Source organism: Oryctolagus cuniculus, chromosome 13 (genome assembly GCF_964237555.1).
Source record: "Oryctolagus cuniculus chromosome 13, mOryCun1.1, whole genome shotgun sequence".
NCBI classification, from domain to species: domain Eukaryota; kingdom Metazoa; phylum Chordata; class Mammalia; order Lagomorpha; family Leporidae; genus Oryctolagus; species Oryctolagus cuniculus.
Window position 1 is genome coordinate 12,777,933 of NC_091444.1, and position 22,512 is coordinate 12,800,444.

A 22,512-nucleotide genomic window follows, 5' to 3' on the forward strand; every position below is an offset into this window, starting at 1 on the left:
ATAAAATAACTTTAGCCCAGGGATACAGTGCCCTATGTTAATATCTGAATAACAATTTTGAGGAGCCACCATTGTGGTGTGGTGGTTTAAGCTGCTGCCTACAAAGCTGGTATCCCCTATGAGCACTGGTTCAAGTCCCGCTGCTCTGCTTCCAATCCAAATCCCTGCTAATGCACCTGGGAAAGCAGCAGAAGATGGTGCAAGTCCTTGGGCCCCTGTACCCATGTGGGAGACCTGGATGGAGTTCCAGGCTCCTGATTTGAGCTTGGCCCAGCCCTCTCTCTGTGTCTCCTTCTCTTTCTCTGTAACTCTGGATTTCAGATTGATAAATAAAAAAAGTCTTTAGAAAAGGGATACTGAAATGCTCAAATAGTCTTATTTAACAAAAGTAAATCAATTCAATGTTTTCAAGATAAATGCATGTGAGAAAGGATCATTTTATTACTTTATAGTATGTATGTTTTAACAGTGGTATACTCATAACAGCTTATACTGCTGCTGTATGGTATAGTAGGTAAAAGTGGATCAGTAAATGCTTTTCTGATAATTAACAGTTATTTAAAAAGACTACAAGTAATCCAGTTTTGGCAGTTTTCAGGCTGATTAATTTAAGGAAAATTGCCAGAATTCTTTCAACAGCCTTTTTCCCATAATATTACGAGCACATAAAGACTTGCAAGATAGCTTTAAATAAAATTCTTAGAGTATTCCAGGACTTACTTAGCTGTATTTATGAAACATAACCATATTCAATGATTTTCTTGTAGCATAGCACAGAATATGTCTCCCAATGAAACATGTATCGTAGTGTCTCTTATTTTAAATACTACCAGCAAATTAAATTCAATTATTTTTGTACACAATATAATATAAAAAACTATTTTCTTTTTTGTGTATTTTAAAATATACTTACGGGTTATCCAATAGCAGTACTATGGGATTAAGTTCTTTCTTTGGTCTATAATATGCCCTGAGAGGAACAATAAAATTATACAATCCATTTCCAGCTGTTTCAGCTGCAACTATAATTAGCTTATTTTTGAATCCATAGGCTTTTGCGTCCTCATAGTAGTTATGCTGGCAACTCTAGAGAAAAAAATTATACAAAGAAATGCCATTTTTATACTCCACTAAAATTTGGTGAAAAAAATCTGGATATATGGAAATGTAAAATTAAACTAATCAAGTAAATTCTTACTTTCTAAAAAGACTGAAAAGTTATATTTTTGTGTGCCAAATTCTCCATTTTTTAGTGGAAAGCAAAGGTGTGTAGTACCAAGGAAATGAGTCACAGGTATATAGCATGGTGTTGAAAGAGTCAGCAATATGTGAGTATACATGTTTTACTGCAAACTACAACTTGATGCTAGATAACATCTGGGTATCTACATTTCCACAAAAAAATCTACTTCCGGCTTTCATTCGAGAAATGTGATAATATCATTATTAAAAGAAGCATCGGGAACATCCCAATTACTGAATGTCTAAAGCGATTTAGTTAAGAAGAAACAAAACAGAAGCAATAAACCTTTAACTTTCTAAATGTATACCTAAGCAATAAAATAATGATGCAAATGCTGAAAAATAAAATCATAACACTAACAACAATAACAATAAAAACACAAAGCCAAAGCTTCGTGTATTTCGTGATTTCCTGCGAGTCTAGAACTTGCTGCAACTAGAATTATTAAACCAACACTATTGTAAGTTAAAATTATAAGCATGGAAAATTACTCTGGCAGTCTGCTCTTTCATGTTTGTAAGTCTCTACGTGGATTTCTTTTTATTTATTTGGTTTGAGATTATTTGATTCTCTGTGGATTCATCACCTCTGGAATATTCTTTGCCATTGTTCCTTAATAAAAATTACGAATACTGATGGAACAAGGCACCATGAGTAAGCAAAAGCAATGAACAAAATAATTGGACCCATAAAGACTGTAAATTCTGCTGTTATTAGAGTCACAACAGAAAATGAGCGTGTTTAATAAGAAATAAGAGAAAGTAGTTAAATTATGAACAAAGAACAAGAAGCTACTTAAAATCCAGGAAAATGAGGAAAAAATCCCCATCTATTTTTGTATATGTTCTAAAACTAAATGGTGTAACCCAGAAGATCATTTAAACCACAGATATAATGCAGTCAAAGGATCAGTTACAGGACAGAGTTGAAGGTATTGCTCAAATTTAAGAGAGAGCAGCACAAAGAAACTAGTTGAAAAAACTGAAAGACTTACAAGATAGTATAAGAAGATATAGCATATATTTAATAAGAATAACTGCAGAAACAGGCAAAAGAGAATCAGAAAAAAGCCTGAGTCAAGTAAGTATTTTCTATAAGTTGATAACTAACTTTCCCAAAAGCCTGCAAATCAGTCACTTCCTGAGACCCATTTTAGGAGTGCCCAGGCAGAGTTAGTAATCTTATCTACCAGGTGAAATCACCTTGAATGATGGTTGTATAAAAATTTTCTTTTTTCTTAGTCATTTGGAACAGCCTTACACAACTCTTTATCTATTAATTCTTTATTCCCAAAAATGTCTTTAAAATTAATCAACTGTCTCTTGTCAGCACACCCTAAAGGTATCTGTAACCAAGCATGTTCTAAGAAGAGTAGCCTCCAGCATGTGAGAAATTCACCCCTGCTTACCTGAAGCCTTCCTCTTCTGGCCAAGGCAATGCATATCCACTGTGTAATAATAAATGGACCTGTTTATTTCCATTGACAATTCATTGGCATTCAACGGGGGCCTCAGAGAAGACCTGGGACTCCCACAGTTGTCCTAATTTGCACTTGGCACCAACACAGGTCCCCTGTGCCTCTCAGATCCTGAGCTTCTCCCTGGGGTGGAATGTTATGTTCTCCTAGACCTCCCCTATTTGGGTCTATGGTCCCCCACGGAGTATTCTTAGCTCATTTTTTGTTTATCGTATACAGAAACTATGAGTATTTTTTTTCAGAGCTGTAAGTCAAGCATCTAAGTGGTCTTTCCTCCTTGGTCACTTTGATTATCTGTTAAAAAACCAGGAGAGAGCTTGAACTGGCCTACTTTTGCTAGGAAACATGAGAGACTGAGTTCATTAGCTCTGAAGAGATGAGACTCCAGTTCCTCCCAGCCAAAAGTCATTTCATGCTAATCACAGGCCCATGGGTGTGTTGGAGGGGAGATTGCCCATGGTGTGAGCAACCTTTGAGGGAAATCCAACCAGCTAATTAAAGTAAACTCATCAGGGAAGTGCATAGAAGCGCAGATCACCTTGCACTCGGAGCCCTCCCAGAAACATAGGTTCCATGAGAGAAAACTGAAAAATTACTTAAAAAAAACAAAAAAACAAAAAACAAAAAAAAAAAAAAAACAAGAAAATTCCCCAGAGCAGCGTATTCTTATCACCATACATGATTTTACTTGAGGCCAATCTACCAGCCCTCTCCTCCAAACATGGGCAATGGAATTTCAAAATCTGAAGGACAAGAAAACAGGATCAACCCATTTCTACCAGCTGGCTTTATGTTCAGCAACTATGATGCCATTATATGCCAACTAATTAAGCAAATAGAGAAAGCCTTATAAAAGATTACCTAAATCTTAAATGTCCTCAAAGAGGAACATCTGATATTCCAAAACAAATTTTTGTACATCAGAATTAGAAATGGTACGATCTATCAGAAGATAAAGAATGGGAAGTTGTCTTGGCTGATGCCTTGGAGCATCAAAAAGAACAGATGCTAAGTGAGTCTCACTACAAGAAGCAAAGAAGAAAATGATTGTGTCTGTCTCTGAACTTTAAAGGGCAATTGAAGCTGCAGTACAAAAATCAACCGCCCTTAAACTTGTGTGACTGCTCAACCTACTGACAGCTTCTCACTATCTGTTGCCTTCCCCACTGAATTGCCTCAGATATTAATTCTCCCCCTCCCCTTCCACCTGAACTTATTAATGAAAACTTGGATGAAGAGTTATTATGACTCTGGATGAAGAGCTCACTGGACACTGAGAACCAAGTATCATCTCTCACCAAAAACAGAATTAAAACTTTTGTCTCAGGAGTCATCGATCAAATCCAATACTCAGCAGGATTTGCAAAAGAATTTTAAATTACTCTTTAGACTTATTACCCTGGATACTCTAAAGTATACCAGTTAGTTTAGCTGGCACTGCGCAGTAAATGAAAAAATGCTGTAGGTTAACAGAGTGGAAGAAAACAGATGCTGATTATTAAAATGCTTATAGGGAGATTGGTGGTTGAGTGTGTTCGGTGCTATCCAACATTATTCCTAGAGCAATATATTGGACTAAGTGAGATACAACAGTGTAAGATACAGCCCAATGAAATTCTTCATGAGTTTTATACTTGTTTTAAAAAGATCTTCAAACAACACTCCAGGATTTTGAAAATCACAGAAGTGTCATCCTAAATTCGGGCTCCACAGAACAGCTTGATAAAGAACTAACTACCCTAATAAAAAGAGAAAGTATAACTTGGGTATCTGTTCTCACTGAGACACTGGGGACTTCAGCTGAACAACTGTCCTGGACTATACTAAAAGGGAAAAAGGAACATCCGTCAAAATCATGAGCTCCCACGTAAAACAGCTAAATTCCCAGTAAGCTCCCAAGAGAGAAAGACATCAAAGACCAGGGACTGACTCCTGGGCCTATAGTCTTCGTGGAAGGAGCCTATCAAGTATCTGTTACTTCCTACTTCATGGCTAAAGTGAAAGGAGTCACCTCTTAGATGCACATTTCACACCTCAAGCATGCACCTGACATGACCCTCGAAACAATTGGCCATCACCAATGCCGTCTTAATTATAGGAGATAGAAAGATCAAACAGATTTAACTCTTAGAATTCTAGGATTTGCTTTGCTTTTGACCTATACACTGTTACCCTATATATTGACCCTTAATGTCTTGTTTTACTGGTTACAGAGCTTACTTAGGACAGTTGGAATTATCCTTGGAATCTGTTCTAACTGGTTATGATATGACTAGAATTGTATTTTAATTTTATTAAATACTCATGCTAAGCATATTCCTTTTAATAAATCCACTTTGACTTCCAGAGACACCACCCTTAGTCCCACCCCCCACCCCCAATGAGGTAATTCCAATAGAAATTATCTGGACTGAAAAAATGAGACTTAACAATACTACAAACCTCTAATGATGGTCACCACAGGTCCAGATGATGACAGATAGAAGAAATCAAACAAATATTGGAGTTGATAACAGAGAACAAAGCTTGTAGGGAAATTTTTGGTTGATTGGGATGTAGGTTACCTTTGAATTCAATGTCCTTTTCTCTAGGACATAGAGTTCTTACCCTTTTTGTTATATTATTGTTTTATGTGCTGTTAAAAATGTTGGACCAGACTCTGTTTCAGTTTGGAGAAAACCTGTACAATCCTGTTTTCTTCATCTATACATTCCCTCTCTAATCACAGAAATGTCCTTAAAAATTAATTAGCAGTCTGCAGCTTATCTTTTCTCTGAAGACTTTGGAAACAGGTTCTAAAAACAGTAATCTCAAATCAGTGAGATATTGGTCTCCTCACACATAAAGCTCACCTGTTTGGGCAAACCAATGTATGTTCACTGTGGAACAACAAATGAAAATTTACTGTCATGGAAACACAAATGATTTTTCTTTTCTATTTTTATTCTTTTTTAAGATGGCCACTAGAGAAAAACAATGAAGCAGAGCCAGACTTGAATTGAATCACTAGGCTATAAGCATTGAAAGCAGCACCTTAGGCCCTGAACTAAATGCACTCCCCAAATTCTGAGTATAATTTCACCACTTTGGAACACTTCCAAAGACTCCTTAAAATTTACTGGGCTTACCTTTCTCTGAAGGGAGGAGAGAACTTCCACTTTGACTACGACCTTGTCTAAATATGATCAGAGTCGGCGAACTCAAAAGGCCTCCATAGCCTTGGCGACTCATGACAAGAGCCTAGGGTGATTACTGACACCATAAACAAGAGTGTCAATTTGTTAAGTCAACAACAGGAGTCACTGTGTACCCACTCCTCATGTAGGATCTCTGTCCTTAATGTGTTGTACATTGTGATTTAATGCTATAGCTAGTACTCAAACAGTATTTTTCACTTTGTGTTTCTATGTGGGTGCAAACTGTTGAAATCTTTACTTAATATATGCTAAACTGATCTGTATATAAAGAGAATTGAAAATGAATCTTGATGTGAATGGAGGGGGAGAAGGAGTGGAGAGGGGAGGGTTGCGGGTGGGAGGGAAGTTATGGGAGGGGGGAAGCCATTGTAATCCATAAGCTGTACTTTGGAAATTTATATTCATTAAATAAAAGTTAAAAAAAAAAGTTACTGGGCTTGTGTCTTCCTGGACCTTGATAACTCATATTCTTCCCTAAATAATCCTTACATTACACTGTTCATAGAACCTGTTTATTTCTATCAACACAGTGATGAGAACCAAAGATCTTCAGTTTCAGAAAATGAAGAATCTCAATCTAAATAAGGAGAGAATTGCACAGTCATGCACTTCATAATGAAAATGCAAAACTAAGACAAAGGGATCTTAAAAGTTGCTGCAGAGATAGGAAAGATGCCCTATGAAAAGCAACAAAGAGAATTATGGCTGACTTCTCAACACTAACACAGAGCACAGAAGGCCATAAATAAAGTCTCTTAAAGAAAATACTGAAAGTAAAAAAGAATAGCCTGGAATTGGACACCAAGCAAAGCTGTATTTCAAGAATGAGGACAAAATAAGAACATTTAATGGAAAACTATAATTGAGAGAATTTGTCACCAGTAGAATCCCATTAGCAAAATTTCAAAGGAGAAGTTCTAATCTATGAAGAAGGGAAATGAACACAGAAGGAAGATTTAAGACATAAAAAAGAATGAATAGAAAGAAAATGATAAAGAATGGGTGCTTAGAGAATTATTAATATATGCAGAATCTGAAGGCATATGAAGAAATAAGGTCACTTAAAAAAAGTTCATAGAAGACTTGTGGTGGGTAGATGTTTAGATCATTATAAACTTCACTACTGATGAGACAGATGAAGGAAAAATAAAACTTACCCTAAAGAGACTTGGAGAAGTCCAATTAGTAGTAATTAAAGAGAGAGAGGGGGGAGAATGAGTGAGAGAGAGAGAGAGAGAATGTAATGTGGATCACCCTGTCCAACACCAGCCTGCTGATACTGCTGAATGAGCTGGGCAACGTGAACCCAACCACATACTTCACAACACAGTAGAGTCAGCTGAAAAACCCCTCCCATAAACCCAACACTCATTTATAAGGCAGACTGCCTCTTCCAGCCTCCTGCTACCTCTCATCTCAGCTGTCATCAGTCAATTTGCCACACTCAGAAACTGCTTTAGGAGTATTGTAAAGACAGAGTTAACAGTCTCTGACTTTCAACAATCCTCTATCACCTCGCCACAGATCCTCATCTTGAAAGCTGAGCTTTCCACTTGGATCAGATTCCCCATCGGAGAGAAATCACTTCTACTCTTTGGTCTCCTAATATTTTTTTCCCTTTTTAACTGCATATAAAGAAAGAAAGAAAGGTCACCAGAAATTAGTCCAGGTGTATGGCACCTAAAGTATATATTTTAGGAATCGATTTAAGGAAAACAACAAAAATATCACATGTAAAAAATTAGTCATAGGAAAACTTAGTCTTGGAAGTGGCCAGTACAGGGAAAGGGCTGTGAAATTCATGACTGATTAGGATCACCAAATCACAGAGCTGGGTGGAAACGTCAATGGTTTCAGAACATTAGCAAAATATTAAGACCCTGAGAGATGGACTCATCCTTCGCAGTGGGTCCAGATGAATATTTAGGAGCAATGGCAAAGACTCACAAAGCACCTTCAGGGGATAAAGGCAGCAATTTCCTAATGTGTGAATCTCTTCCTCACAAGTGACAGCAACAGCCACATTTATAATGATTATCATATAAAAATAATAGCAAGAATATCAGCAAAATATATCAAGCATCAATGCCATTATTTAGTTCCTGGCACTGCACTAAACATGGGTTGATTTATATAATCCTTAGCAAAGTCCTATAAAGCTCAAGCTAAAATTATACTCATTTCATAGATTAGGAAACTGAAATTTATTGGTGAAGTTATTTGCCCAAGCTTCACAGCTTATAAGCAGACAGCTGGAGTTTTAATTCTAACTTCAAAATTTAGAATAAAAGAAAAAGTACATGGCTAGAATAGTGGCAAGTTCAAATCTCTAGGGAGAGTGTAACACTCAACTTTTTTTTTATTTTTCAGAAAGACAAACACAAACAGGTCAAGCACAGTGATTCTACTGTGAAAAAGAGGAGAATGCTGGTGTTCTTGGCAGTTTCCAGTTTTGGATGGCTTCCCCAGAACATGCAGGCAAGACAAAGAACTGCATCAAAATTTGGGAAAGGAGGAGTTAAGGAAGGCAATTCGACTTTCTAGCATGGTCATGAATCTTTGTACCTCACACATAGATAACCCGTTAGCAGGCCGAGGAACTCCACACTGCAGTCTGAAGCAGCCACAGTCAAATAAATAATGCACATTTGGCCAAGGCAATTTTGGGAGACTTGGAATATGGAAGGTGTCTACGTTTGAGATTTTGGCACCTCTCCACTTTCCTCTTTGAAAATATGACTGAGTGATTCATTTGGAAATTTAGAGGAGGGAAAAGCATCTTAGTGCAGTTAAAAAACCAAAAGTTAGGACTTCATGCAATTAAACTTACACATGAAAATCAATACCTTTAAATAGATTTCAATCAAAACACCATGCAAATTGCTTAACTATATGGACTTGTAAAATGCAATAATTTTAATTTTGCAGAAAACAGAAGCAACAAGTACTTACCTTGTCTAATCTTAAGCAGCAAAATGGCACTTTTTCCTGAAGGAGATGACAAAAAGTGGGTGAGCTTCCTATGTAGGGAGAGTATGGCGGGTAGCCTTTCGCATACCTATGAACAAGATGAGCTGTTACCTTTGGGTAAGGCATGCAAAGGAGGATCGTTAATAACGTACACATTCCTCTGCCTTGACAAAATGTAAAAATCAGTAACTCCTTATATTACAATTATATTTTGACAAGGGTCTAGAACAGTGGGGGGCAAACTACAACCCAAGAACCAAATCTGGCTCACCACAGAGTTTTGCCAGCTCAGGATAGTTTCTGTATTTTCAATTGGCAAAGACAGAAAGACAGAAAGACAGACAGAAAGACAGAAAGACAGAAAGACAGAAAGACAGAAAGAAAGAGAATAATACTATTTTATGTGATGTGGAAATGATATGACGTTAAAGCCTCAGTATGCATAAACAAAGCTTTACTGCAGCACAGCCATACTCACTCCTCTATCTTGTGCAAAGTTACTTTTGTGCTTCAACAGCAGAACTGAGTAACTACAAATGGGACCATAAAGCCTAAAATACTGATTAGCATTTTCTTTCTAGAAAAGTTTGACATCTCTCAGCTTAGAAGATTTAGATATATGTTCAACAAGTAGTATTAACTATTATAAACCACATTTAAAATCAAATGCATTATGATTCACTTTGTCATTATTCAGTAAAGCATAACCAAAAGGGATAAATGATTGAGTTAATTAGTTAAAAGCAGTTTTTGCTGGAATCATACTTAAAAGATTTTCAAAGACATTCAGTTTGTTTACTGCCTTTTAAAATATAGCCACATGCACATTTTGGTTATATGATATTGAAAGTGGAACTTCTAAGAAGTAGTAACATGAATAAAAATTAGTAAATCAAGGAGAATTCCATGAAAGTGATATTCTTTTATCCATTAGGGACATTTTTAATTTTAATTTATTTACCTACAAAATCATGAAGTTTCAGACTTATTTGAAACTGTTTCCCACGTATCATTGGCTCAAACATCAGAGCATTTTGCAAATTTATAAGCAGATAATCTCTGCCATTATTTTTAATATCTTTTATTTTTCTAGAAATAAAACTCTACTACTTCTTAATTATTTCAGAAATAAGTGTGAGGAAACAATTTAAGTCACATCCCAAAACACCATTTCCTAGAAAGATACTGGTTTTCAAACCTCACCCAACCTATAGTTCACAAATATATATTTAGTTCAAGTCAGCAATAATTGAATTTATGTGAAAGATACTGGGAAAATGTTAGGGGATGATATTATCAATGCCATTAATACCAGTACAACTACTGGTCCTACTTAATACTTACAGAATGCTTACTGTACAGAAAGAATTGTCATAGCACTTTTTTCCCTTATTTCAATTAATCTTCATATCACCCTATGAGGTAGTAATCAAACTGAGTTTACAGGTACAGAAATTATAAGCCATATGTTAATCAAAGTCATTTCCAGACAAATGGCATAAAGTAGAACTCGCACAGAAAACATTCTTTCAGATCCACAGTCAAGCTGTAAGCCACAATGCTTTCCTCAGGGGATGGTGACATAATATGCAGAATAAAACACACAAAACAGATTCTACTTCAGGCTGAAATGTGATTACTACTACACAGATTAATACTGTATTATTATGAACGCTTAAAAAAGGAAGGTAATACATCCTTACTCATAAATTTAAAATATTATTGAGGCATACTACCTGAAAAAGGCTGGCAAAAGCAGAGAGAAGTAAGTATAGCTTACGGGAGGAGACTGCTATTGCACGCCACTGAGTAACTGATCAGATTTCATTATGATATAGAATAAAAGAAATCAGACGTAGTAGATAAAATATAATAAAAAGTGTACAATTATGAAAATGGAGTATGCATCCTAGGAATTCTGATATCTATTTTTTTCTTTGAGAATAAAAGATAATTTAGAGAAAAATGAGTCTGGAAATACCTATATCAAAATTAGAAACATGGAATCTTAGAATGCTTTGTAGGCAAGAGACATGGGGCAAACAGGATGTTTTGGTAAAAGTACATAGGAATGATTCTAGAATGTCCACAAAGTAAGAATATTACTCCTTGTCTGTGGGTAAAGTGCCTAGACACATTACTTAATGATATTAGCATTAAATTCAGATATATTACACCATAGAGTATCTAAACATACTCCAAGTTCGAGGATATTTCTTCATCTGGTGTATTTTCATCTTCTGATTGGTCACTTAGAAGATCACATGTTTGAATTGATGATGTATCTGCAACCTCTAAAACAGGAGCAATGCTAGGTCTTCTTACTTCTTTACTTCCCTCTACAGGAAGAGTCAGGGTAGGGCCACTTGCTGATCTACAGCTCGTGTCTTGCAAGTCTATAGCCACAGTACCTAAAAGAACAAAACAGAAAAATCCATCATGGCATTTGCCATGTATATAACATGTTGGCCATTTAATGAGGAAAGTTAAAGTACAATCAGTGTAATCAAGAAACAGTAGTTCTGAACGCTAATTATTCCTTTTCATTATGTTTTTCTGCCCTAGATAATTAATTCTGTAATTTTACAAAGGTATATTTACTGTGTATTATTCTACAGCACAAAACATTAGAGTTTTCGAACCCTGAAGCATGTAGAAGCTTTTTTAAAAGAAATTGTTTTATTTGAAAGACAGAGTTACAGAGAGAGCTGAAGACAGAGACAGAGAGAGAGAGAGAGAGAGAGCAAGATCATCTATCCACTGGTTCACTCTCCAAATGGCTGCAACGTCCAGAGCTGAGCTGATCTGAAGCCAGGAGCCAGGAGCTTCCTCCAGGTCTCCCATGTTGGTACAGGGGCCCAAGGACTTGGGCCATCTTCTGCTGCTCTCCCAGGCCATAACAGAGAACTGGATCAGAAGTGAAGCAGCTGGGACTTGAACTGGTGCCCACATGCAGGCCAGTGCTTTAACCTGCTCTGCCACAGCACCAACCCCAGCATATAGAAATTTAAGAGTGAAAAAGCATACTTCTTGTTTCAATTTTTTAAGTAAAAATTGTATATTTTAAGGAGGGAAAAGACTAATGGATTTCAGCATCTTTTTATTGTATCATGGAAATAGGTCAGCAACTGATTTCTAAAAATCTTTTGAGGATATTACAAATCTTTTCAGAGCAAGGGATAGAATGCTTCTGTCTGTCAGAGTTGGTAGGAACAAAACTGGTAAGAATATTTAGTTACACCACACAAGTGGAATCTGGGGGGTAAATTTCAGAGGTTGGTGTCTGTTAATGTACACAGTACTCTGTAGCATGAGAGAGGGTAGGAGTCCGTAGTCAGTGGGAAGTCCTCTGTGGGGAGCACTTGAGTCTGTCTGAAACAGCTCTACTTAAGGAAAAGATGTGGGGAGGAGCACTCAGTAGTCTCAGCATCTAAGCAAAGCTGATGCATGTGGACACCACAGAACACACACATACTCCCTCTCTCCAAGTTTTGGCAGCATAAATACAGGATTAATCCACTCTATATTTGGTAGGGGGTAAGGAATCCTAGAAATGATGTGATGAAATCACCCATTAAGCAGGTGAGTGAACTTATTTATTTTTTATAAATTTGATTTACAAAATAAAATCACATACTACAATCTACAGCCTACTATTGTGAACTGGGATTCTTATTGACTGCAGCTGACCACGTCACCCACTTCAGAAGAAGACAAACTATCACAGAGGAACTCATTCAAGTCCCTGTCCAAATGGGCAAAATGAGAGAATCTCCACTTTTCCTTCCCTTTTCTCTATTTACAAGGTCACAGACATACCTCTTTTTATGTAAAAGTACTGCCTACTCTTATGCTGTGACTCTAATTCCCTCCTACTTCCTAAGGAATTGAGGTCTTCTATCAGCTCCACCCCAACATAGTCGATTCCGTATCACCTCTATTTCTTTATCATTTCCATGTCCAACACAGGAAACGTGAGACAGCCACATATATGTGGATTCTTTTTGATCACATCCCAACACTGCCAACACGTATCTGACACCAGGCTGAGCACTGGAACAAGTTCATGGAAGAAAATCAGAATTCATCAGTGAAGACACACATGGAAAAGCAGTCACAATTACAGAGATGAGCTCTGCTCTGAAGTTTATTTTCCCTCAAAACATTGGGTCCTCCCTTAGGTCTTCCCTGTAATACTTTAAGAGGTGGCTGTGTCTTCCAGGTGGGCAGTCTCAGCATTGTCTCTGCCTCTTTCGGAGCATTTTCCTCTCATCCTTTTTAAAACACGCAGTTATCCGTCATATGTCTCAAATTATAGGCCCAACTATCTTTCATTATTTTGATTGTTCATTTGCCCTGGGTCATTCTACTTATTTCTTATGATCTGGTTCAGTTTTCTAATACTATTTGTGTAGGTTTTTCAGGGCTGCTGAAAGAAACCACTGTGAACTGGGTGTCTTAACAGAAATGTATTGTCTCAGTGTCCTGGAACCTAAACTCCAATCAATATGTTGCCAGGGCTGGTTCCTCCTTGGGGCTGTGAAGGAGGGATCTGTTCCAGGCCTCACTCCTCATCTTCTCGGTGGCCATCTTTCCCTGTGTCTCCCTACATCATCTTCACTCTGTGTAAATCTGTGCCCTAATTTCCTTTGCCAATAAGTACACTGGTCATGCTGGACTGGGGCAAACAGTAGTGACTGCAATTTTTAACTTGATTACATTTGTCATCTCCAAATAAGGTCACATTCTGAAACACTCCGGGCTAAGACTTCCAACATATGAAATTTGGAGGATATGCTTCAATCCAGAATATCATTCTTGTCTCATCATCACCCACCTATCAAAATGCTACACATAGATTAGTATCCCTACACTCTGATCTCTCAGTTTCTTGAATTCATTACAGAAACTGCTTTTCAATTTACCTCAGCCCTTCACTTTGGTAGTTGTCACTCCCCCTCTTCACGGAGGAATGACACAGGGCCCTGCCTAGGCTTCATATCCGAGTCACGGCACCATTATGTCGCTCCCCCTCTTCGTGGAGGAACGACACAGGACCCTGCGCTGTTCTTTTGTCTGCTCGGCCCTTCCCGGGTTTGCTGCTGGTTCTTCCCGGGTTGGCTACTGACCCTTCCACCTCCGTGGAAGGGCGGTTCCCCCTGCCACTTTCCCCACTTCCGCGGGGGAGCAGCACACCGCCGGCCGGCTCTCTCGGGGGCTGCACAGGTGTTCCTTCAGATAGATGTTCCTGGTGCATGTTGTCTCTCTCCTCCTTTATAGTCCTCTTCCACCAATCCCAACTCTGCTACCCACACGCCGAGTACGCTGCTCTCCTCCAATCAGGAGCAGGTCCTGCTGTTTATTGGTTGAACTGGAGGCAGCTGTGTAGAAGCTGTTTCCTCCTCTCCCAGCGCCATATTGTGGGAGAGCAGATGCATAGAATAAGTCTTAATTCCAGTAACAGTCTAGTCTGAGTTGCTCCCCACAGTAGTCATTCTTGGGACTGTAACTAGTAACAAAGCTGCATTTATTTATCCCTTGCATCCATCCTTCAGCTATCACTATTTCCTGTATTCTTCAGGTCACTTCCAGTGATTTCCCAACTCTAACTACAATTTTACTCTACTAGAACTTCAATTCTATTGCTTGTTCAAACTTTTCATTGTCTCCCTCACTCCTTTATGTTCTCTCTTCTCATCTCTCTTAAATTCCATATTGAAATACTATGATTAGTTTTTAGTTCATGCACTTGGCTCTTTTGATACATTTTTGATCTATAATATCCTCTTATTCTTCAAGTTCTATGCGACTGAACAGGCCTGAATAATTGAGCACATCAGTCTTTCCACATGTTCTGTCCTAATATTTGGCAAGTTCATTACGTATGTAGATGAGGTTTTCAATACTCCAGACTCAACTCCTTCTCCTCCCCTCCTTTAGTGGCCTTTTCTTTTAAGTTCATCAGCATTCACTCTCACCATCACACAAAAGATTCTGTAAGTACTACTGACTTGATATACTCTCTTTTTCTGGCATCTCATTCTCGGATACTTAACCTTACCTCCAGTCTTTCCAGCTTGCTGGTACTCTTGATCTCTTTCCTTCCTCCTCCTCCTCCTTCTTTGTCCTCTCCTTCTCTCTCTTGCTCTCGCTCTCTGAATTCCTACTGGGTTTATAATTATTTAATCTTCTACCCTTTCCATCAGATGGCTGGAAAGTCTCCTTTAAGTAGCACATGTCTTTTCACTTCCTTACATGGTCTATTATTATATGCATTTTCTTGTATGTGCCCAATTTATTTGCCTTTCTCACTTCACTGTACTTTTACCAAAACATTCATTTGCTTCCTTTGTAGAAGAATTTTATGAGTGGTCTATACCTAGTCATTTGTCTTCATCATTTTTCCTTAACTTGTCTCTACTATTTTTGTTCCTAAACAAAATGGTCTGCCATTCTCTCTGCTACGCCTCCATCAAAGCAACTCTTATGAAAGCAAACAGTGAGCATGGCATTGCTAAACTCAATTGCCATGGTATGTGTCAAAGGTCCTCATTTTTGTGATCTTTGACATAGCTGATCATATGATTCTCTTGACATACTTGGGTCACTGGACTTCTAGGAGACACATGCATCAGGTTTTCCTGCTTCCTTGACAGTAGCTCTTCTGTTGTGCTCCTGCTGGTTTCTTCTCATTTCTCTGATGCTTAATATTGGTATGCCATAAAAACGTCCCATTTTACATCTGTACTCATTTCCTCAAGGATCTCATTCAGTATCACGGCTTTTTATACAGCACTTAAGCTCTGGAATCCAAAATCCACTTTGTCAGGCTATACCTTTTCCTGAAATCTGGACTCTCGTTTGTAACTGCCTGATCGACATCTTCTTCTCTGTATTTATTAGGCATATGAACTTCAACATGCTCTAAACTAAGCTCTTTGTTTCCCCCAGCCTATACCAAACATGCCTTCCCCTCAGTTTTCCCTCTGTCAATCGATGGTCATTCTCTTCTCCCAGTGGCTTAAACCAAATTCATGAAGTTCAAGTGTCTCCTTTTTTTTCACAGTTCTAATCCAGTTCTTCAATGAATTATGATTGTTACACCTTGAAAGCATGTCCAAAATTTTCTCCTCTTTAACACCCTCTTAAAAACACTCTGACGTTTGTCCTGAACCATCCATTATCAACAACAATCAGTGATTGCATTAAAATATCACACAGTGAGATCAGGCCATGCTTGGCTGAAAGCCTTCAATGATTCCCACTTTACCCAGAGTGCAAGCCACAATGCTAACATTGACTTTAAAACTCAACATGATCTGGCCTCCTTCTGTCCTTCCCTCTTCTTCCACTGCTCTTTCTTCACTCACTGTGCCCAAGCCTTCACAACCTCTCCCCTGTTCCTGGGGCATCCCAATCAGTTGTCTCTGCCAGCAATGTTCTTCCTCCAGACATTCTCAGAACTAGTATCCTCATTTCCTTCAATATGTGCTCAACTGTCACCTTCTCAATGAGGCCTGCCCATCCCCTCATTTAAAAAAAAGAACAGTCCTGGGGTAAGCTTGTGCCCTCGTGGTTAAGATGCTGGTTAAGATACCCATACCTCATCTCAGAGTCAGTGTCTAGGTTCCATACCTGACTCCGACTCCTGACTCCTGCTAATGCGGACCCTGGGAGGAAGCGGTCATGGGTCAAGTAATTGGGTTCCTGTCATCCCCACAGAAAACCTGATTTGAGCTCCTGGCTCACAGCTCTGGTCTAGCCTAGTTCCCACCTTTGTGGACATTTGAGGAGTGAACCAACAGGTTGAAGCTCTTTCTCTCTAATAAATAAGAAATTTTTAATAACCAAGTCTGCCTAGAATTCATAAATCCCCTTAATTTTTCTTCCTCTTTTTCTCATTTCTTGTCAACTTTCAACACACTAAATAATTTATTTTTGTTACATGACTGATACTGCTTGTTGCCTGTATTCCTCCTGATAGAATGTGAGCTCTGTAAGTTCCAGATTTTTGTCTGTTCATGAATGATCTTTATGGCAAACACTTAGGAGAGCTCCTGGTGCCTACCAAGTACTCAGCAAATAATTGCTAAATAAATGGAAAAAGTCAGTTTTAGTACTATAGAATAAAAATAATGTGTCAATGGCAAATAGTGTTATCTCACAAAGTTTACACAGGGCCATGACATGTATTTTGGAGGTAATGAATTTAGTCTGGTACGTAAAGGATTAAAAGGAGTTACTTGAGCAATGTTGGGGGTGAACAGTAGCTCAGGTCAGTGGAATCTTACTGCGTTAATGCCCATTGATAAAATAATTAGTGAAGAATTAAATGAATTAGTCTGATTGAAGCTTAGAAGAGGAATTGAAGGGTTAAGAAGAAATCTAAGAAGGAATCATTTAATAAAAGGCATGTAAGTAAAGAGATTGAGTAATCTATCCTCTAAATTAAGATACTCGAGAACTGAAGAGGGATATTCTTTGTGATTATACCTAGAAAATGAACATGAACTGGAATTTTTCTAAGAAAATTGAGACTGATCCATGCATCTGAGAACATTTGGTCCTCGTTTCTAAACCATGCTATATTTTAGAATTTAGATTTTTTTCTAATGGGAAATAGGAAACCATTAAAATGATTTATCCAAAGGAATAGCATTATCAAAATAATGTATAGGGCCGGTGCTGTGGTGCAGAGGGTTAATCTCCTGGCCTGAAGTGCCAGCATCCCATATGGGCGCCAGTTCAAGACCCGGCTGCTCTACTTCCAATCCAGCTCTCTGCTGTGGCCTGGGAAAGCAGTAGAAGATGGCCCAAGTGCTTGGGCCCCTGCACCCACGTGGGAGACCCTGAAAAAGCTCCTGGCTCCTGGCTTCAGATCGGCGCTGCTCCGGCCATTGCAGCCAACTGGGGAGTGAACCATCAGATGGAAGACCTCTCTCTCTCTCTCTCTCTGCCTCTCCTCTCTCTGTGTAACTCTAACTTTCAAATAAATAAATAAATCTTAAAAAATGTATAAAAATTATTACTCTGGCTACAGGGTGTAAAAAGATGATGAGATGCAAGACTGGAGGCTTAGAGAGAAGACGGGTGGCTCCTGGAGAGCTGAAAAAGGATGGCAGAACTATGGTAACTATGTACATTGGTAGTGTACACGGAAGGAATGGAATAATTTTAAGAGCTATGTAATAATCAGATTTAATGCAGTTTTGTGAATTATGAAAATCAAGAGGAGAGGGTTGGTGAAAGTCAGATTGTAACCTTACAAATCAGAGGATAATGGTGTCATCTGTTCTTTAGAAAAAAATAATCTGTGGCTAGCACTGTGGTATAACAGGGTAAGCCACTGCCTTGACGCTGGTATCCCATATGGACTCGGGTTCAAGTCCCCGCTGCTCCACTGCTGATCCAGCTCTCTGCTAATAGCCTGAGAAAGCAGCAGAGGACGTTCTAAGTACTTGGGTCCCCTCCACCCATGTGGAAGACCCAGCAGAAGCTCCTGGATCCTGGTTTCGAATTGGACTAACTCAGGCCATTGCAGACATATCAGTGGATAGAAGATCTCTCTGTCCCTGTCTGTCTGTCTGTCTCTCTCTCTCTCTGTGTATGTGTGTGTAACTCAGCCTTTCAAAAAAATATATACATAAATCTTTAAAAACAAAATGGGGAAAGAATGTTGAATGAAGGTGGGAAGATTAGTTCCACTTGAATATCCTGTGTGAATTTTTCCCTAACACATGCAGATGGAAATAACCAGCAGGCAGGAGAAAAAAACAGTTATAAAGAGAGGCTCTCATTAATGATTCAGGTAAAGTGCATCCGTTTTATGAAGGACAGTATCAACTAGAGCAGATGTGACTGTTCAGGGAAACAAATAATCAAGACGCAGAAAAAAGACACTGGGCTTGTGTGAAGAATGTGGTCAACATCATCACAGAACTTAGACAACAGTGACAAAAGGGGAATGGAGACCTTGCTAAAGTAGCCTCAAGGAGATAACTGTGGATGTCAGAGCGAACTGGAGAGATCTGAGGGGACAATGAGATTTCAAGCCTGCAATAGAAGACAACTCTTTTGATGAATTTTTCAAGATATTATGGCCAAAGATTCAAAAACTGTGTGTGTGTGTATGTGTGTATGTGTGTGTGTGTGTTGATGGCAAGGCGGGGAATGGGGTGGAGACTGACAACCCAGTCCAGTGACAGGACAGGGAGTGCCAAGGGAGAAAGGGGAATGAAGTTAGGTAACAAGGATGAATTAAAGAGTGAAGTTTCCAAGAAGGATCAAGATGAGTCACTGAATAAAGACATTAGCATCAGTTAAAAGGTTAAAAGGAAGGATATAGTTTAGGTTATAGCAGTTTAGTAATGAAACTTTAAGGAAATTCTTACTTTCTTTTTCATAGAAAAAAATAGACTTATTCTCATGTACAAAGTAGTCAGTCTACAGGACCATATACGACAGTTGCACAGAGTCCTAGATAAACACATCTCTCTAAAGGCAACTCAGAATAGGTAAGACAGGCGCCCCCGCCCCCCAAGCAGATGACCGCACACACAGAAGGAAACAAGATAGAAGCCAGTGGCTGGGCTGAGCAAAGATGCTTATTCTTATCTAGGTCCCTATGCTTATCTAGATTTCTCTTTTATTTATTTATCTTTTTGCTCTATGTGTCATAGAAGTCAAGTTCAAGGAGAGTGTGATGGAAAATGGAAAGAAAGCTTTAACAAAAATGAAGAATATTAGAACTAGCCTCTGTTGATAACTGGATAGATAAATTACAAGAGAAGTGTTAGGTGCTTATAGTGAATTTGGAAATATAAAAGGTTACCTGTAGTTTTGTAATAGTCTACTTTTTAATTTTTTACCAACTTAACAGCTTAGAAAATTTTCTCTGTATACCTAATCTTACCTAATTCAGGGCTTAGGAATTTTAGTAAAAATTGTATTTCTTCTTTTTTCTTCTCCTTTTTCTTTTTTTTAATGATAGAACTGATTGTACTTTCAAATTTATACTCACCCATGCTGGCAATTATGCTATGTACAGGTAATCTGGAAGGTCCATGGTAAAATGACCTTGATACATTGCTTTTTCTCTGCTGGTCTTGGTTCTTAAAGGCTGAATTCTCTTCTTTGGTAATATTAATATAAAAACATATGTCTGTAGCATTCATAATGTAGCGAGGGCCTGGATTCAGCAAAATGTTTTTATTATCCTCCCTCCTGACACCAATCAAGCAAACACCAAACCTTAATTTAAAAGAAGAAAAGAAAAGCTTAAAATTATAATTCAGCATATATAAGAAAATTAGTAAATTATTATAAGGCAGAAGAAAATTGAAACTCTGAATCAGAATTTTAAAGGTCAGAAGGATCCTGAAAGTTCAAGATCCTACTTTTTACAGGAAAATAAATTATATCTTTAGTGTGTTATAAAAACAATTTAGTTGATTCTGACAAAAATAAGCTATATTTATTTATGAAGAATAGAATAAAAGAGAAAGTAACAGGGTACACGTCATATAATGACAATGTTTTGTAAACTTCTATAAGATTTATTTTGGTCAAAAGATGTAAAAGTATTTCTTTACTTTGGTCAAAAAAGTTGGCCTAAAGAAAAGAAACTTACCCAAGTTCATATGAGAACGAACAGGGGACCTTGAATTTCTTTTGGTAATGTTTCCATAATATTGAGCTTATTTTGAATTTAAAAAATTTAAGTAATCATGAATAGATGTGCAACTTAAAACAACCTCTGAATATAAGAGATTACATTAAATTTCTTTTTTTTGACAGAGGATTATGTCCCAAACATACATTTTCAGATATATGTATGTATGTATGTGTGTGTATGTAATTTTTTTATTTACTTGCTTATTTATTTGAGAGACAGAGAAATAGGAGGGAGAGGGAGAGGGAGAGACTGAGAGAAACAGAGAGGAGAGGAGAGAGGGGAGATGAGGGAGGGGAGAGGGAGAGGAGAGAGAAGAGACCTCCAATCTCCAATTCACTTCTCAAATGCCTGAAGTAGCCACCCTGGGCAAGGCTAAAATTGGGAGCCAGGAACTCAAGGTCTCTCATGTGAGTAGCAGGAATGGAATAACTGGAGCTGTCTACCACAGCTTCCTCCCAGGGCGCATATCAGCAGGAAGCTGAAACTGGTAGTAGAGCCACAACTCAAACCAGACACTCTGATATAGGATGTTGGCATCCCAAGTGTCAGCTTAACTTCTAAATCAAATGTCCCTCCTTAAAATATTTTTATTTCAATGTCTTATACAGCTACAAAATAAATCAAGCAAAATATTTTAAAACAGCAAATATATATGTATAAATAGAATCATATTGAGAATTACAGCAGAATACACTAAATATTAGATTAGTGGAATACACAAGATATATTGTAAATTCCAAAAATGCTACATTAATGTGTTTTGATGCAGACAATACATTATTTTCAAGGTATACATATAATTTTATTTCTTAAGTAGGTTTTTTTCTCAAAAAAAGAAAGGAAAAAATAATGCTTCATATTTGAGATAGAAGGTGGTATTTATTTTTTAACATATTGCTTTGGCGAAGGCAGTGCCACCATCAGAATTTTTCTAATGTATAGTTTTATAAATGTTGTTAGGACTGTTTAACTTTTAATCAACATTAAAAAATTTAGATTTGTAAAGAATATTATGTTTCATATGTTTATAAATTCTTAATAGGTTAAAATATTGAAAATGAGTTTAAAAGTTACTAAAGTGAATATTCCTATTATTATACTGCTGACAACCTTAGCAGACATTTCAATAATCATATAAAAGATTCCAGAATACTTATGAGCACTAATGTGGGTTGTTATTTTAGAAAACTGCGTTTAAATGTCATAACTAATTATTTGATCGGTATCTTAACTCCACCTGAAGCAGAAACATACTTTTTGTGAGCATGAAAAGAGGCATATGTAAAACTCTTTCCTTCATATTCAGCAAAAAATGTGCTTTCTTCCAGAACAATGTGGTAGACTTCATTCCCAGAGCACCTGCCGTACATCTTCTGCCACTGTTCTGGCGACTGCTGGCCTTCCCTGCAACACCAGCACACACACATACACACACACAAAGAGAAAGCAGTGACTGTGTGGTTATGCACGGTTGTCAGACAGAACTGGCAAGTACTACTCAAAGACGTATCTGCATGGTGCTCTGAATGCTGATAATGACATTATATGCGAGAGTTCCTACAAAAAATTTTGAAATTAACACTCTACATACAAGCATACTTCAAAAAATTCCTGGAAAATAGAATTAAATGTTTTTGGGGGATACAGTCAGATAGGCATGATTTTTTTTTCACAATATGCATTTTCAACAAATTTTTTTAAGATCCCTCATTTGCATGAATTTCAAAAACTTTTTCCATCGAAATAAACTTGCCGTTAATTGTATTTTCAAGGAACTTTTTAAGTGTCCTCCTACAACCTTGAGAAATAGCATATTCCTAGAAAGAGCTCTTCAAGATTCAGTTAATGAAGGCATTTACTCTGATAATCAAATAAAGATAAAACATTTTACTTTAGTCTCTAGGAAAATTCTTTTATGCCCATCCTATAAATAACATCTGCTTTATGGTCT

At 37.7% G+C, this 22,512-nt stretch overlaps 1 protein-coding gene across 9 annotated transcripts in view; it reads right to left on the reverse strand.

Annotated features, from left to right (window-relative positions):
* KCNT2 (potassium sodium-activated channel subfamily T member 2) overlaps positions 1 to 22,512 on the reverse strand; it is a 411,093-nt gene that overhangs the window by 94,131 nt on the left and 294,450 nt on the right. For 6 of the 9 annotated variants that reach the window (XR_007909589.2, XM_051820437.2, XM_017347889.3 and 3 more), the window contains exons 15-19: positions 21,816 to 21,965; positions 19,908 to 20,137; positions 11,085 to 11,298; positions 8,870 to 8,975; positions 914 to 1,086 (exon numbers count right to left, since the gene is read on the reverse strand). Coding sequence is in view for 8 of the 9 variants with exons in the window: in XM_051820437.2 (XP_051676397.2) it covers positions 914 to 1,086; positions 8,870 to 8,975; positions 11,085 to 11,298; positions 19,908 to 20,137; positions 21,816 to 21,965 (873 nt within the window). In the remaining variant the exon portion in view is untranslated. The remainder of the gene's footprint in view (positions 1 to 913; positions 1,087 to 8,869; positions 8,976 to 11,084; positions 11,299 to 19,907; positions 20,138 to 21,815; positions 21,966 to 22,512) is intronic. The other 3 variants (XM_051820440.2, XM_051820438.2, XM_051820439.2) reach the window with 2 other exon arrangements.